The 13,200-nt window shown below is 38.6% G+C and overlaps 1 protein-coding gene across 1 annotated transcript in view; it reads left to right on the forward strand.

Moving 5' to 3' along the window:
* LOC127502450 (dynein axonemal heavy chain 9-like) overlaps positions 1 to 13,200 on the forward strand; it is a 113,810-nt gene that overhangs the window by 34,272 nt on the left and 66,338 nt on the right. The window contains exons 24-27 of the mRNA XM_051875382.1: positions 635 to 760; positions 3,157 to 3,396; positions 5,648 to 5,808; positions 7,597 to 7,753. Of these exons, the coding sequence (XP_051731342.1) occupies positions 635 to 760; positions 3,157 to 3,396; positions 5,648 to 5,808; positions 7,597 to 7,753 (684 nt within the window). The remainder of the gene's footprint in view (positions 1 to 634; positions 761 to 3,156; positions 3,397 to 5,647; positions 5,809 to 7,596; positions 7,754 to 13,200) is intronic.

The raw sequence follows: 13,200 nt of genomic DNA on the forward strand, positions 1-13,200 counted from the left end.
ATTCCCCTGGGATTACTTCATCTGCGACCCCAACTCGATTTAAAATAAACCCCCCAATCTCCCCCCCCCCCCTCCCCCCCCCCCAGATCAACAAATCCTAGATTAGCTCTAAACTTCGCCTTTAATCCTTATTGGCACAACTCATCCTCTGTGTTTTTATTCTGCAGAGTACTGTTTACAAAAGGAATTTAATTAGGATATGTGCATGACTAAAATGACATACCGACATGAATGACGCCTCAAATCACGCTCTTTGTTGAGAAGAGGTGTGCTGTTACTTTTCTTAGTGACTAATAATAAATCAGGTGAAATACAGTAATCCCAAACATTTAACCTGAAGACGCTACCTGAGTCTAGAATATCAGAGATGGACTCTTTTGATTTGCCATTTTCTTTAGAATGTTTGGAGGATGTGCTGTCCTACAGCATAATGCTGTGGATTACACCACAATCTAATACTGCTCCTGAAGTTCTGTATTCTTGTTGAGGTTTGCTCCAGTGCTCCTCAAACATTTGCTTATGGATTAGACAGATGCATACATATTTCTAGTGGAACTAATTTACAGTATTAAGCTGCTGACAAACCTTCTCATCACACTGGAGTGATATAATGCATTGAGCTGTGTTTGTTCAGGTGGAAGTGTGGCTGAACCGTGTTCTGGACAGCATGCGTGCCACTGTGCGTCATGAGATGACTGAGGCGGTCTCGGCCTATGAAGAGAAGCCCAGGGAACAGTGGCTGTTCGACTACCCAGCCCAGGTATTTAACTCCATTTTCACTTATGAACTCTGTGCTAAAAAGTGCAATGTGTAAAATCTAGTGTAAATACTCATTAGGAAACAGGGACGTTTTTTAAATTTGAGTAAAATGAAAACTAAAAGACTTTCAAATTATATGAGCCAATATTTTATTCACAATAGAACATAGATGACATAACAAATGTTTAAACAGAGAAATTTTATACTTTTATCCACTAAATGAGCTCATTTCAAATTTGATGCCTGCTACAGGTCTCGAAAAAGTTGGCATGGGGGCAACAAATGGCTGAAAAAGCAAGAAATTCAGAAAAATTCAGCTGGGAGAACATCTAGCAACTAATTAAGTTAATTGACATCAGGTCTGTAACATGATTAGCTATAAAAGGGATGTCTTTAGCCCGGGATACACTGCACGATTTTTGCAATCCTTTAAGATCATTACAAATCACACTGTGCAACATAGATGATGATGACACCCATTGACTCGTAGGCTACGATGCAAGTTTCTATCGAAGAATAAAACGTCATCAGCATGCGCTAGTGGTTAACAAAAATACCATGTTGAATCACACTTTGGAAGTTGTAGTTTTTATGTGTGCTGAAAATAAAAAGGAAGCAGTGAAAGAAGGGAAAAGAGCTTGAGGTAAGCAGTTTTAAGTTTTAGCGTCATGTCGCTTTGATTTCATGTCGCATTTTTATTGGCTGGTCAGTAGACGTAGGTCATAGCAGCAAACACACTGTGCGTTGATCATGCTGAATTTCTGACACTGTCAGAAAACTATCGTAGGCTATCTTTGGTCGCAAGACTGGGAAAACGGCCGTCTTTGAACCTCTCTCACTGTACGACATAGGACCACCGATTAAGAGCCACGATCACACAAATCGCCACGATTGTTTCACGATGGCAATCTTTCGTCTGGGACAGCCAAAAATTGTGCAGTGTATCCCAGTGTATTCGTCGTCCGGGTGCTGAATTGGCCTGCCTGCAGTCCAGGTCTTTCACCTATAGAGAACATTTGGCGCACCATTAAACGAAAGACGACCACAAACTCTTCAGCAGCTGGAAACCTATATCAGGCAAGAATGGGACCAAATTCCAACACCAAAACTCCAGAAACTCATAACCTCAATGCCCAGACGTCTTCAAACTGTTTTGAAAAGAAGAGGAAATGCTACACCATGGTAAACATGCCCCCGTCCCAACTATTTTGAAACCTGTAGTAGGCATCAAAATTGAAATGTGCTCATTTTGTACATAAAATTGTAAAATTTCTCTGTTTAAACATTTATGTTATCTATGTTCTATTGTGAATAAAATACTGGCTCATGAGATTTGAAAGTCTTTTAGTTTTCATTTTATCCAAATTTAAAAAACGTCCCAACTTTTCCGGAATTCGGTTTGTATTTTTGATGAAATCCGAGAGGTATCTGAACCACACATAGGCAGCAACGTCATTGCACCTTTCAAGGACCAGAAAGGTAGAAAAGACATCGTAAAAATAGTCCACGTGACTACAGTGGTTCAAACTTTAATGTTGTGAAGCGACAAGAATACTTTTTGTGCGCAAAAACAAAACAAAAATAACGACTTTATTCAACAGTTCTGTCTCCTCCCTGTCATTCTCCTACACTGGAGACAGAATTGTTGAATAAAGTTGTTTTTTTTGTTTTGTTTCTGCAAGGATATTCACCAAGACAGGCATTTTGAAATAATTTTGTCTATTTTTGTTCATTCAAGCACAAAGAGAAGCAAAAGAGAACTCTCTCTCTGCGTGTGCGCTACGGATGTGAGTGCACAGAAAATTCTCACACCACACCCGAGTACCTAAATGAGTTCTTTCATGTCTTTTTGTGCTTGAATGCTATATTGGCAAGACTTAAAACACATGCAACTGATAAAGTTTTGTGACGATTCAGCACTGGCCAGATTGGGACAGTGACAGTTTCGCCAACTGTCCCGAGTGTCTTTCACTCTCGCCCTGGGCCATTGTCCTTATTGTTGAGCCCTGACAGGTGAGTTTAATCGAGAATGCACGCGTTGGCGATAAAGCTCAGTTAGACATTGTGTGAAGATGTGGAGAATGTAATAAAGGTGCCTCTTAAAAAAAATATATATATATATATATATATATGTTGCATCAATACATCATATTGTTATTCATCTTTTTTTCCCCCGTATACCTTGAACACATGTGTGTGCAAGTATTATTACTTTTTTTACTTGGACACAAATATGTCATTGACCCTCGTACTATACCAAATACTAATACAGACTAATAAAACTTTTCACTCGTTGTGCTGATAATATAATTTGTAATAAAACAATCTGTAATAATCGGCACAATGCTAAACAGACAGATCTGGACTAGTGGTCATTGGTGCTGTGTATTTCCATAGGTCGCTCTTACTTGCACTCAGATCTGGTGGACGACCGATGTAGGTATTGCGTTCTCTGGACTGGAGGATGGAAATGAGAATGCAATGAAGGAATACTATAAAAAGCAAGTGAATCAGTTAAACACCCTCATCACCATGCTGATTGGCCAGCTCACTCCTGGAGACCGGCAGAAAGTCATGACCATCTGTACCATTGACGTCCATGCGAGAGACGTGGTGGACAAAATCAATAAGCAAAAGGTACAGCAAATTTGTCTCCATATCATTGGTCCTATTGTTATACACTACATTGAGTGTTATTTTCTTCAGATATCTGCAGATGAGTTGAACCCACACGTGCATTAGGCATCTCATAAGAGAATATTAAATTCTGCCTCTGTGGCGGGGAGCGGTACAGGTTAACACACACAAACCCAAGATTATCTACTTGTACAAAATTCGACTACGCCACCTGGGAGAGTTTCACCCAGGAAATAGAAATAAACCCCAAAGTTTGTTATTAGGTCACACAGGTTCGATTCTCTTACAAAGAAATGTAGGCAGGAAACGTGGGCATCATATAAAAGTACAAAATTTATTCACAACTTAAATTCAAGATAGAAAAAAGTCACTTAAAATAGCCTCAATGATATGGTGCCATTCATGGCAGCACTCTCTCCAATGACAACCCAAAAAAAACAAACAAACATACACAAAACAAATTACATAAAAGACAAAAACTGCACACAAAAATCAAACTCAAAGTATACCAAATTACAAAAAACACACTTAACAAAAAGAAAATACCCTCACTGTTAAAAGGTCCAGTGACAGACAATTATACAAATAACAAGAAGAAACAACCAAAAGAAAAGACGTTAAACAAAACCAATTTACACAACTTCCAAATAAACAAAACAAAATACATAATTAATTACAGGGCTGAGGTTACCCACCGGAGTGATCACCAGCGCTAGTTATCCAAAAGCACACTTCCACACACCCAACCGTGAGCTCAGATCACACACTCATACACTTCAAAAGTGTCACATGGCAAACGTTGAAGCAGCACCACCACCACAAAAGATCTTTCACCCGTGGGACCCCAGCTCCTGAAAGAAAAACAAAATAAGTAAATCTCATAAACAGAAATAAATAAAAATCAGTCAAAGGGAGTCACAATTCTACCATAAAACGATGGGTAACAGTCACCACAGTACAGCACAATTAACAATACACAAATATTCAAAAGAAAAAAATAAACAAAAACAACGAAACAGCTTGGTTCAGACCACGGGGAAAACAGGACTCGTAAGGAGCGGCCACGTCGTCCTTAGGCCAGCTCCAATAACTGAACGATCCTCCACCCCAAAGTAAACCAGTAAAGGTAAATTAGAACAACCACAAAAACCAGACAGCAGCAGCAGAAGTCACCTTAAATAGTTGTAATCTGATAGTGTTCGTGCGGCGCGCAGCGAAAAAATGACCGAGCTGCAATAATAAGCGACCAGGACGAAAGGGAGAATCCTGTGGCAAATATGAATAATACAAACACATAAACAGGGTTACTACTAATTACGCATCACCCGCTGGAATTCCCCCCTAGCAAACCCAAACAAGACTTACTAAATGAGTATAGATGAGTTTTACAATCAGTTCACCGCTCAGGATACGCAGCCTTCAAATAAACCGCTGTTAAATTGAAGTACAGGGACTGCACATTACTCACACCACCCACCCCTCAATGCAAAAAATGCCTGAAGCTAGGCATTGTTTGCAATAAAACAACTTCATACCTGAAAGGAGGGCAGTAATCAAGTCCACTACATCATCCGATGGAAACATACACACCGATGGAAAAAGACAGGCTGGGGTACAACAAATGAGCCATTAGTGCCACGAGCAGTAATAAAAACATTAGCAAAACGTTACATGCTATCAGCGCATACCTGAAACCACCGTAACAGAAAAAGGGGAGGATCCGGACGTGACGCATCCCGAGCTAAAACTAACCAGCCCTGAAATAGTCAACACTCGCTGCTGATTGGTGATTACGAGTGTCAATCACCACCCTTACCTCATTCATACGGTCACACCTCTGTTCACACCATTTGCCTCCATAATGAAAGTCTCAATGTGCTCTCATGTTATTGCTCATATTTTGGTCTTACTTGAAGGCCTGTGGTTCAGTAGAATAGAAGTCAAATTGGCTTGAGGCCTTTGAGACTGGCATTAGGGCTTTAATGTCAATAAAAGAATATTCAGTTCTGCCTCTATTCACTCCATTTGTGAATATTCACACCAATTCTGCCTCTATTCACACCAGCATAATGAAAGTCTCAATATACTCTGTGACTGCTCATATTTTGGTCTCACTTGAAGGCCAGTGGCTCAGTAGAATATAAGCCCTGATGAAAGCTGTATAGAGTGGCTTAGAAGCGCACTAATGTTTTATCCAGCCCAGCTCAAAATCTCTTTCTTCCTGCTAATCCTTCATAATCATCTCTCTCAGGTGGAGAACTCTCAGGCCTTTCTTTGGCTGTCCCAACTCCGGCATCGCTGGGGCGAGAGAGAGAAGCACTGCTTCGCAAACATTTGCGACGCCCAGTTCCTCTATTCATATGAGTATCTGGGCAACACTCCACGATTAGTCATCACGCCACTCACAGACAGGTGAGACACCCTGACAAACACAGCTTTAGGTTTAAAATGACTCATTTTGAACATCCTCATAGAGGAGCAGCCCATTAAACCGTAAATGTCCCAGCAGTTGGCCTTATGCTGAAAGAAGACAGCAGGTTGCTTAGGAGAATCTGTCTTGAGCGCTCGACCCTTTGAAAGCATAGCAAAGCAGAGACCCTCCTGTTTGATGGTCAAATAAATGGCAGTGCAGCTTTCTGAGCATGTGGTCTGTCTCTGAGCTCTTCTGACCGAGTCACACTTCTGTCTTTCATTCACATTGAAGTGAGAACATGCAAAAAAAAATTACACCGGTACAGATGGCTCCATTAAGATACCGCGGCCACTGAAAGTTATTTATGGGCATAGTTGGCTTATTTTGTAGAGTTTTCTTAAACCTTTAAATTAGCTTTTTCAAAAAATATTTAATTTGCTATTTTGCAATTGTGGTTTATTATAAAATCAATATATGAACCTATGCAAGCTAAAAAGAAAACTCATCAGACTTACATGTTATACATTAGGGATCATAAGAAATGTACACTACTGTTCAAAAGTTTGGGGTTGAAAAGATGTGTATTTTTAAGAAATTAATACTTTTCTCAGCAAGGATGCATTAATTTGATCAATAGTGACAGTAAAGGCATTTGCTTATTAAAGGGTTAGTTCCTCCAAAAATGAAAATAATGTCATTTATTACTCACCCTCATGCCATTCCACACCCGTAAGACCTTCGTTAATCTTCGGAACGCAAATTAAGATATTTTTGTTGAAATCCGATGGCTCAGTGAGGCCTGCATAGCCAGCAATGACATTTCCTCTCTCAAGATCCATTAATGTACTAAATACATATTTAAATCAGTTCATGTGAGTACAGTGGTTCAATATTAATATTATAAAGTGACGAGAATATTTTTGGTGCGCCAAAAAAAACAAAATAACAACTTATATAGTGATGGCCGATTTCAAAACACTGCTTCATGAAGCTTCGGAGCGTTATGAATCAGCGTGTCGAATCATGATTTGGATCGCGTGTCAAACCGCCAAACTGCTGAAATCACGTTACTTTGGCGCTCCGAACCGCTGATTCGACACGCTGATTCATAACGCTCCAAAGCTTCATGAAGCAGTGTTTTAAAATCGGCCATCACTATATAAGTCGTTATTTTGTTTTTTTGGCACACCAAAAATATTCTCGTTGCTTTATAATATTAATATTGAACCACTGTACTCACATGAACTGATTTAAATATGTATTTAGTACATTAATGGATCTTGAGAGAGGAAATGTCATTGCTGGCTATGCAGGCCTCACTGAGCCATCGGATTTCAACAAAAATATCTTAATTTGCGTTCCGAAGATTAACGAAGGTCTTACGGGTGTGGAACGGCATGAGGGTGAGTAATGAATGACATTATTTTCATTTTTGGGTGAACTAACCCTTTAATGCAAATTATCTTCACTGAAGGATTTCTTAGAGGTAAAGGCTTGCCAAATAGCCTTAAACACTTAAAATATGTTTGTTCCTCATCAGTAAATACATGACATTTTGCAGTGCTCCGTCTCCCAAAATCGAGCTCAGGCTGAAGGCTGAAGCCTGCTCAGGCTGACGCCTCTTGAGTCTGTGGTCACAACTACAGCAAGCTGTAAAACAGGACTTTAGCCTTGGGTAAACATTTGAATTTGAGGAAGTCTATATTTATACACCACATACTGTATGTGACTGAGAATTTGTGTTCATGTTTGTTTGCTAAAGCATGTTTTTATCCTCTCAAATGCAGATGTTACATCACACTGACCCAGTCGCTGCATCTGGTCATGAGCGGAGCCCCGGCTGGTCCTGCCGGCACAGGCAAAACCGAGACCACCAAGGACCTGGGCCGAGCCCTGGGCATCATGGTCTACGTATTCAACTGCTCGGAGCAGATGGACTACAAGGTGACGAGAACTGAGCATATCACAGGTTGTTGAAATGGACTGGCCATGGTGTGCTATAAAAAGCCTTTTTGCATCTACATTTACATTTATGCCTTTGGCATACGCTTTTATCCACAGCGACTTACAAACCCCATTTCCATAAAAGTTGGGACATTTTGTAAAATGCAATAAAATCCACAATCTGTGATTTGTTAATTCTCTGGAACATTTTTTTTAACTCACAAAAGTTCAAAGAAATGATTTCCAATGTTTTCACTGAACAACATAATTGTATTTTGTAAATATAAACAAATTTTGATTTTGATGGCTGCAACACACTCCAAAAAAGTTGGGATAGAGGCAAAATAAAAGTGAAAAGATTATAGAATATCCAAGTTAAACTGTTTTAAAACAGTCCACAATTAGCAGGTGAATTGGTAATAGTTTAGGGTATCGTGTTTGGGTGTAAAAGACCTTCTCAGTCTTTGCAAGCAAAGATGGGTCATAGCTCACCACTTTGTGCCAAATTTCATGAGAGAATTGTCAAACAATTCAAAAATCACTTTTCTCAATGCAAGATTGCAAAGAATTTATGTCTTTCACCATGTACCATATGTAATATTGTGAAAAAATTCAGGGAATCCAGAGAAATCTCAGTCTGTGTACAGCTAGGCAGTATACTTTTGTTCAATGTGCGTGACCTTCGAGCCCTCAGATGGCATTACATGAGAAACCGTCATGCAATTGTGTTAAATATAGCCACATGTGCTCGGGAGTATTTTGGAAAACCGTTGTCACTTAACCCAGTCTGCCGCTGCATCAAGAAATGCAACTTAAATCTGTTACGCAAGGAGAAAGCTATACATCAGTTTAATGCAGAGAGACTGCCAAGTTCCCTGGCCCTGAGCTCATCTCAGATGGTCTAAAAAAAAAAAACAGTGAAAATGTGTGCTGTGGTCAGATGAGTCCACGTTTCAGCATGTTTTTGGGAAAAAACTGACATCGAGTTCTCAGTCCCAAAGACGAAAGGGACCATCCAGACTTTCATCAGTGACAGGTGCAAAAGTAAACATCTGTCATGGTATTGGGGTGCATCAGTGCAAATGGCATAGGTGACTTGCATATTTGTGAAGGAACCATTGATGTGGAAGCATATATTGGGATTGTAAAAAGACATAAACTGCCATCAAGAGGACATCTTTCCTGGGAAGCAAGACAGTGCCTCATTCTGCATGTGATACATCAGAGTGGTTTCGTAGACACTCTACACCGTAGAGTGGATGTCCTTGACTGACCTGCCTGCAGTCCAGGTCTTACTCTAATTGAAAATGTATGGCCCATCATGAAAAGGAGAATCAGATAACGATGACCACAGACTGTTGAGCAGCTGTCTTGTATCAGGCGAGATTGGGCAAAAATTTCACTTGCAAAACTCCAACAATTAGTATCCTCAGTTCCCGAACAATTAAAAAGTGCAATTTAAAGGAAAGTTGATGTGACACAGTGTTAAACATACCTCTGTCCCAACTTTTTTGGAGTGTGTTGCTGTTATCAAAATAAAAATTTGTTTATATTTACAAAATACAATTAAGTTGGTCAATGAAAACATTGGAAATATTTTCTTTGTATATTTGTCAGTTAAATAAAGGTTCAAGAGAATTAACAAATCATAGTTTCTAGATTTTATTACATTTTACAAAATGTCCCAACTTTTCTGGAAATGGGGTTGTACATTGCATTGAAAGAAGTTGATCAGTGCATGCATTCCCTGGAAATCAAACCCATTACCTCATGTTACCTACAATTCATTGTACAAAACTTGTCTTGTATTGTTTGTCAGTGCCGAGGCAGCTCTTTATTGCTCATGAGAAACTCTATACTTCAGGTAAAGACAGTTATGGCCTATGCGCATGTCCATAAGAGAATGAAAATATGGGGAGAATGAAAATACCAGTGTTGTTTTCATCAGAACAGCTTTTAATCAAGTTCACAGCAAATTCCGAACTCTCTGTGCTGAATCTCTGTCTTAGTCTCATTGCTCAACAACTCGCCTGATTCTGTCATTCATCTTATAAGTGATTTCCTAATATACTTCTCCCATCATGGGGTCCAGCAAATTTCCAGCAAGCTCTGATGGCCGGGCTTAAAGGTTTAATTCACCCAAAAATGAAAATTCTGTCATTAATTACTCACCCTCATATCATTCCACACCTGTAAACCTTCGTTTATCTTCAGAACACAAATTAAGATATTTTTTATAAAATCCGATGCCTCAGTGAGGCCTCCATTGACAGCAAGATAATTAACACTTTCAAATGCCCAGAAAGGTATATTAAAGACATATTTAAAACAGTTTATGTGACTACAGTGGTTCAACCTTAATGTTATGAAGCAAAAAATACAAAGTAACGACTTTATTCAACAATATCTAGTACAATATCTAGCGATTTCAAAACACTGCTTCATGAAGCTTCGAAACTTTACGAATCTTTTGTTTCGAATCAGTGGTCCAGAGCGTGTATCAAACTGCCAAAGTCACGTGAACCATTGGAATTTCAAAATGTTTCGAAACACTTATGACGTAACGAAGCCTCGTTTACTGAAATCATGAAACAGACACAAAACAGATTTGAAACAAAAGATTCGTAAAGCTTTGAAGATTCATGAAACAGTGTTTTGAAATTGCCCATTAAGGTGACCGCGCTTCACCATCGCAGAGGAGACGGCCTTCCTCCCCGCAGTCAATCCCATCTGTGTCTGAGACAGTGTTGAGGTTAATCCATTACAAGAAATGTGCATTACGTAATGAGATTACTTTTTTTGATGTAACAAGTAATGCATTACAAGTAACATACAAGTAATGCATTACAAGTAACATACAAGTAATCACATTACTTTTTGTCAATGTCAATGTCAATGTCAATTTTATTTCTATAGCACAACTACACACAACACCAGTTGACCAGTGTGCTTTACATCAATACAAAAGACAATAAAAAAAAAAATATATATATATATATATAATTAGGAAAACCATAAAAACAAACCACACAATACAATACATTTCATCTTATCCATAAGCTAGCTCAAAAAGGTAAGTTTTTAACCTAGATTTAAAAACATATATGGAAGGAGCAAATCTAATACTGAAGGGTAACGCATTCCACAATCTGGGAGCAGCTACTGAAAAGGTGCGGTCACCCCTACTTTTCAGCCTTGATTTCGGAATACGTAACAATCTCTGATTAGACGACCGGAGAGACACAACTGGACGATGTTCTGTCAGTGAATCCGAAAGGTAAGGAGGGGCCAAAACATTTAAAGATTTAAATACTAAAAGAAGAATTTTAAAATCAACACGGTATTGTACAGGCAACCAGTGCAAAGAGTAATATGGTCCCGTTTTTAAGTACATGTCAAAAGTCTTGCTGCAGCATTTTGTACCATCTGTAACCGGGATAAAGCTGTTTGGCTAATCCCGTAATACAGTGAATTGCAATAGTCTAGCCTTGATGTTAAAAATACATGAATTATTCTTTCAAAGTTTTTAAAAGATAGAACAGGTTTTACTTTAGCTAAAAGACAAAGTTGAAAAAAGCAGGATTTGACTACTGAATTTATCTGCTTGTCAAATTTTAGACCATCATCAAAAACAAATCCCAGGTTCTTTACCGAAGGCTTTGCAGAAAGTGTTAATTACCTAGGGTTATTTGACTAGGAGAGTCAGATGAACCAAAAACTATGATTTCAGTTTTGTTTTCATTAAAATTGAGAAAATTTAAAGATAACCAAGCTTTCATGTCAGATAGGCACGTCCTAATTGTTTCCAGGCTATCAATATTAGGTTTTAGGGGAGCAATGGAACGGCAACCCATGTTTCCTAAAAATAGACCCTAATGGGAACATATATAATGTGAACAGAATGGGAGCTAAAATGGATCCCTGAGGAACACCACAAGATAGAACAGCAGCCTCTGACGAATATTCCACAATATTAACACTGAACTTCCTATTTGTAAGATAAGACTTAAACCATTCAAGGGCAGCTCCTTTGATACCAGCACAAAGCTCCAAGCGAGCAAGAAGAATGGAATGATCTACCGTATCAAAAGCCGCACTCAGATCTAGCAGTACAAGTACGGTACAAACCCCAGAATCAGCAGCTATTAACACATCGTTTAATACCTTCAGGAGTGCAGTCTCTGTTGAATGATATTTTTTAAAACCTGATTGAAAAAGCTTGAATACCTTATTTTTATCCAGGAAACTCTGCAGCTGTTGCAACACTGTCTTCTCTAAAATCTTTGAAATGAAAGGCAAATTAGAAACAGGTCTGAAATTAGCCAAAACATTTAAATCTAAGTTTGGTTTCTTTAACAGCGGCCAAACTATAGCATGTTTTAGCACTTCTGGTACCGTGCTTGTTTCCAGACATTGATTTATAATGTTTAAAAGATATGGTCCCACTGCATCGAAAACTTGTTTCAAGAGAAATGGAGGGATAGCATCCATAGAGGAGCCCGATGGCTTTAATTGACCCACTATTTCTTGAAGATAAGAAAGAGAAATAGGTTCAAATTGCTTAAATTCTGCCATACAAGCCACAGAGATAGAAGGATCAAAAGAAGGACAAGATATCCCCGATCTAATGTCACTGATCTTATTCACAAAAAAAGTAAGAAAATCATCACACAGAGTCTTTGATACTGCAGGATACTCATAAACAGGTGGATTAATAACAGAGTTAAATACAGTAAAAAGAGTTCTTGGTCTATGGTAATTTTTAGTAATGAGTTTAGTAAAATAACTGGATCTTGCTGCTCTCAAAGCCTTTTGGTATTTTAACAATGACTGCCTTAGTATTTCAAAAGAAACATGAAGCTTATCTTTCTTCTATCTACGCTCTGCTCTTCTGCAGAACTGCCTCAAGGAGCGTATATTGTCATCAATCCATGGGTCAGCTCTTGGATTAGATTTTAAGGTCTTTACAGGAGCCACTGTGTTTAAAACATTCACACATGTAGAATTTAACTCCGACAAAAGCTCCTCTGCACTTAATTCATACTGGTTTGAATCCATAGCTTGCATAGTATCACAGAAAGCTGATGAGAAAACTGTACTAGTAGCAGAGTTAATTAATCGTGATTTACGGACCGGCCTTTTAAGTTGCAAAAAGTTTGATGATGTAGGAATAGAAAACATAACACATTTATGATCAGAAAACCCATTATCCACTATCTCCAGATCATAAAGAGAAATACCATATGATAACACAAGATCAAGAGTATGTCCACCTTGATGGGTAGAAACATTTACATGATGATCTAGATCAAAGGCATTTATCAATGTAATAAACTCTTTAACTAAAGAGTCTACTGTGCAACACACATGTACGTTAAAATCTCCAAGAATTAACAATTTATCATACAAATTCACCCAACAAATCTGCAAACTCATTTAAGAAGTCT

This window comes from Ctenopharyngodon idella, chromosome 20, assembly GCF_019924925.1.
Source record: "Ctenopharyngodon idella isolate HZGC_01 chromosome 20, HZGC01, whole genome shotgun sequence".
Lineage (NCBI taxonomy): Eukaryota > Metazoa > Chordata > Actinopteri > Cypriniformes > Xenocyprididae > Ctenopharyngodon > Ctenopharyngodon idella.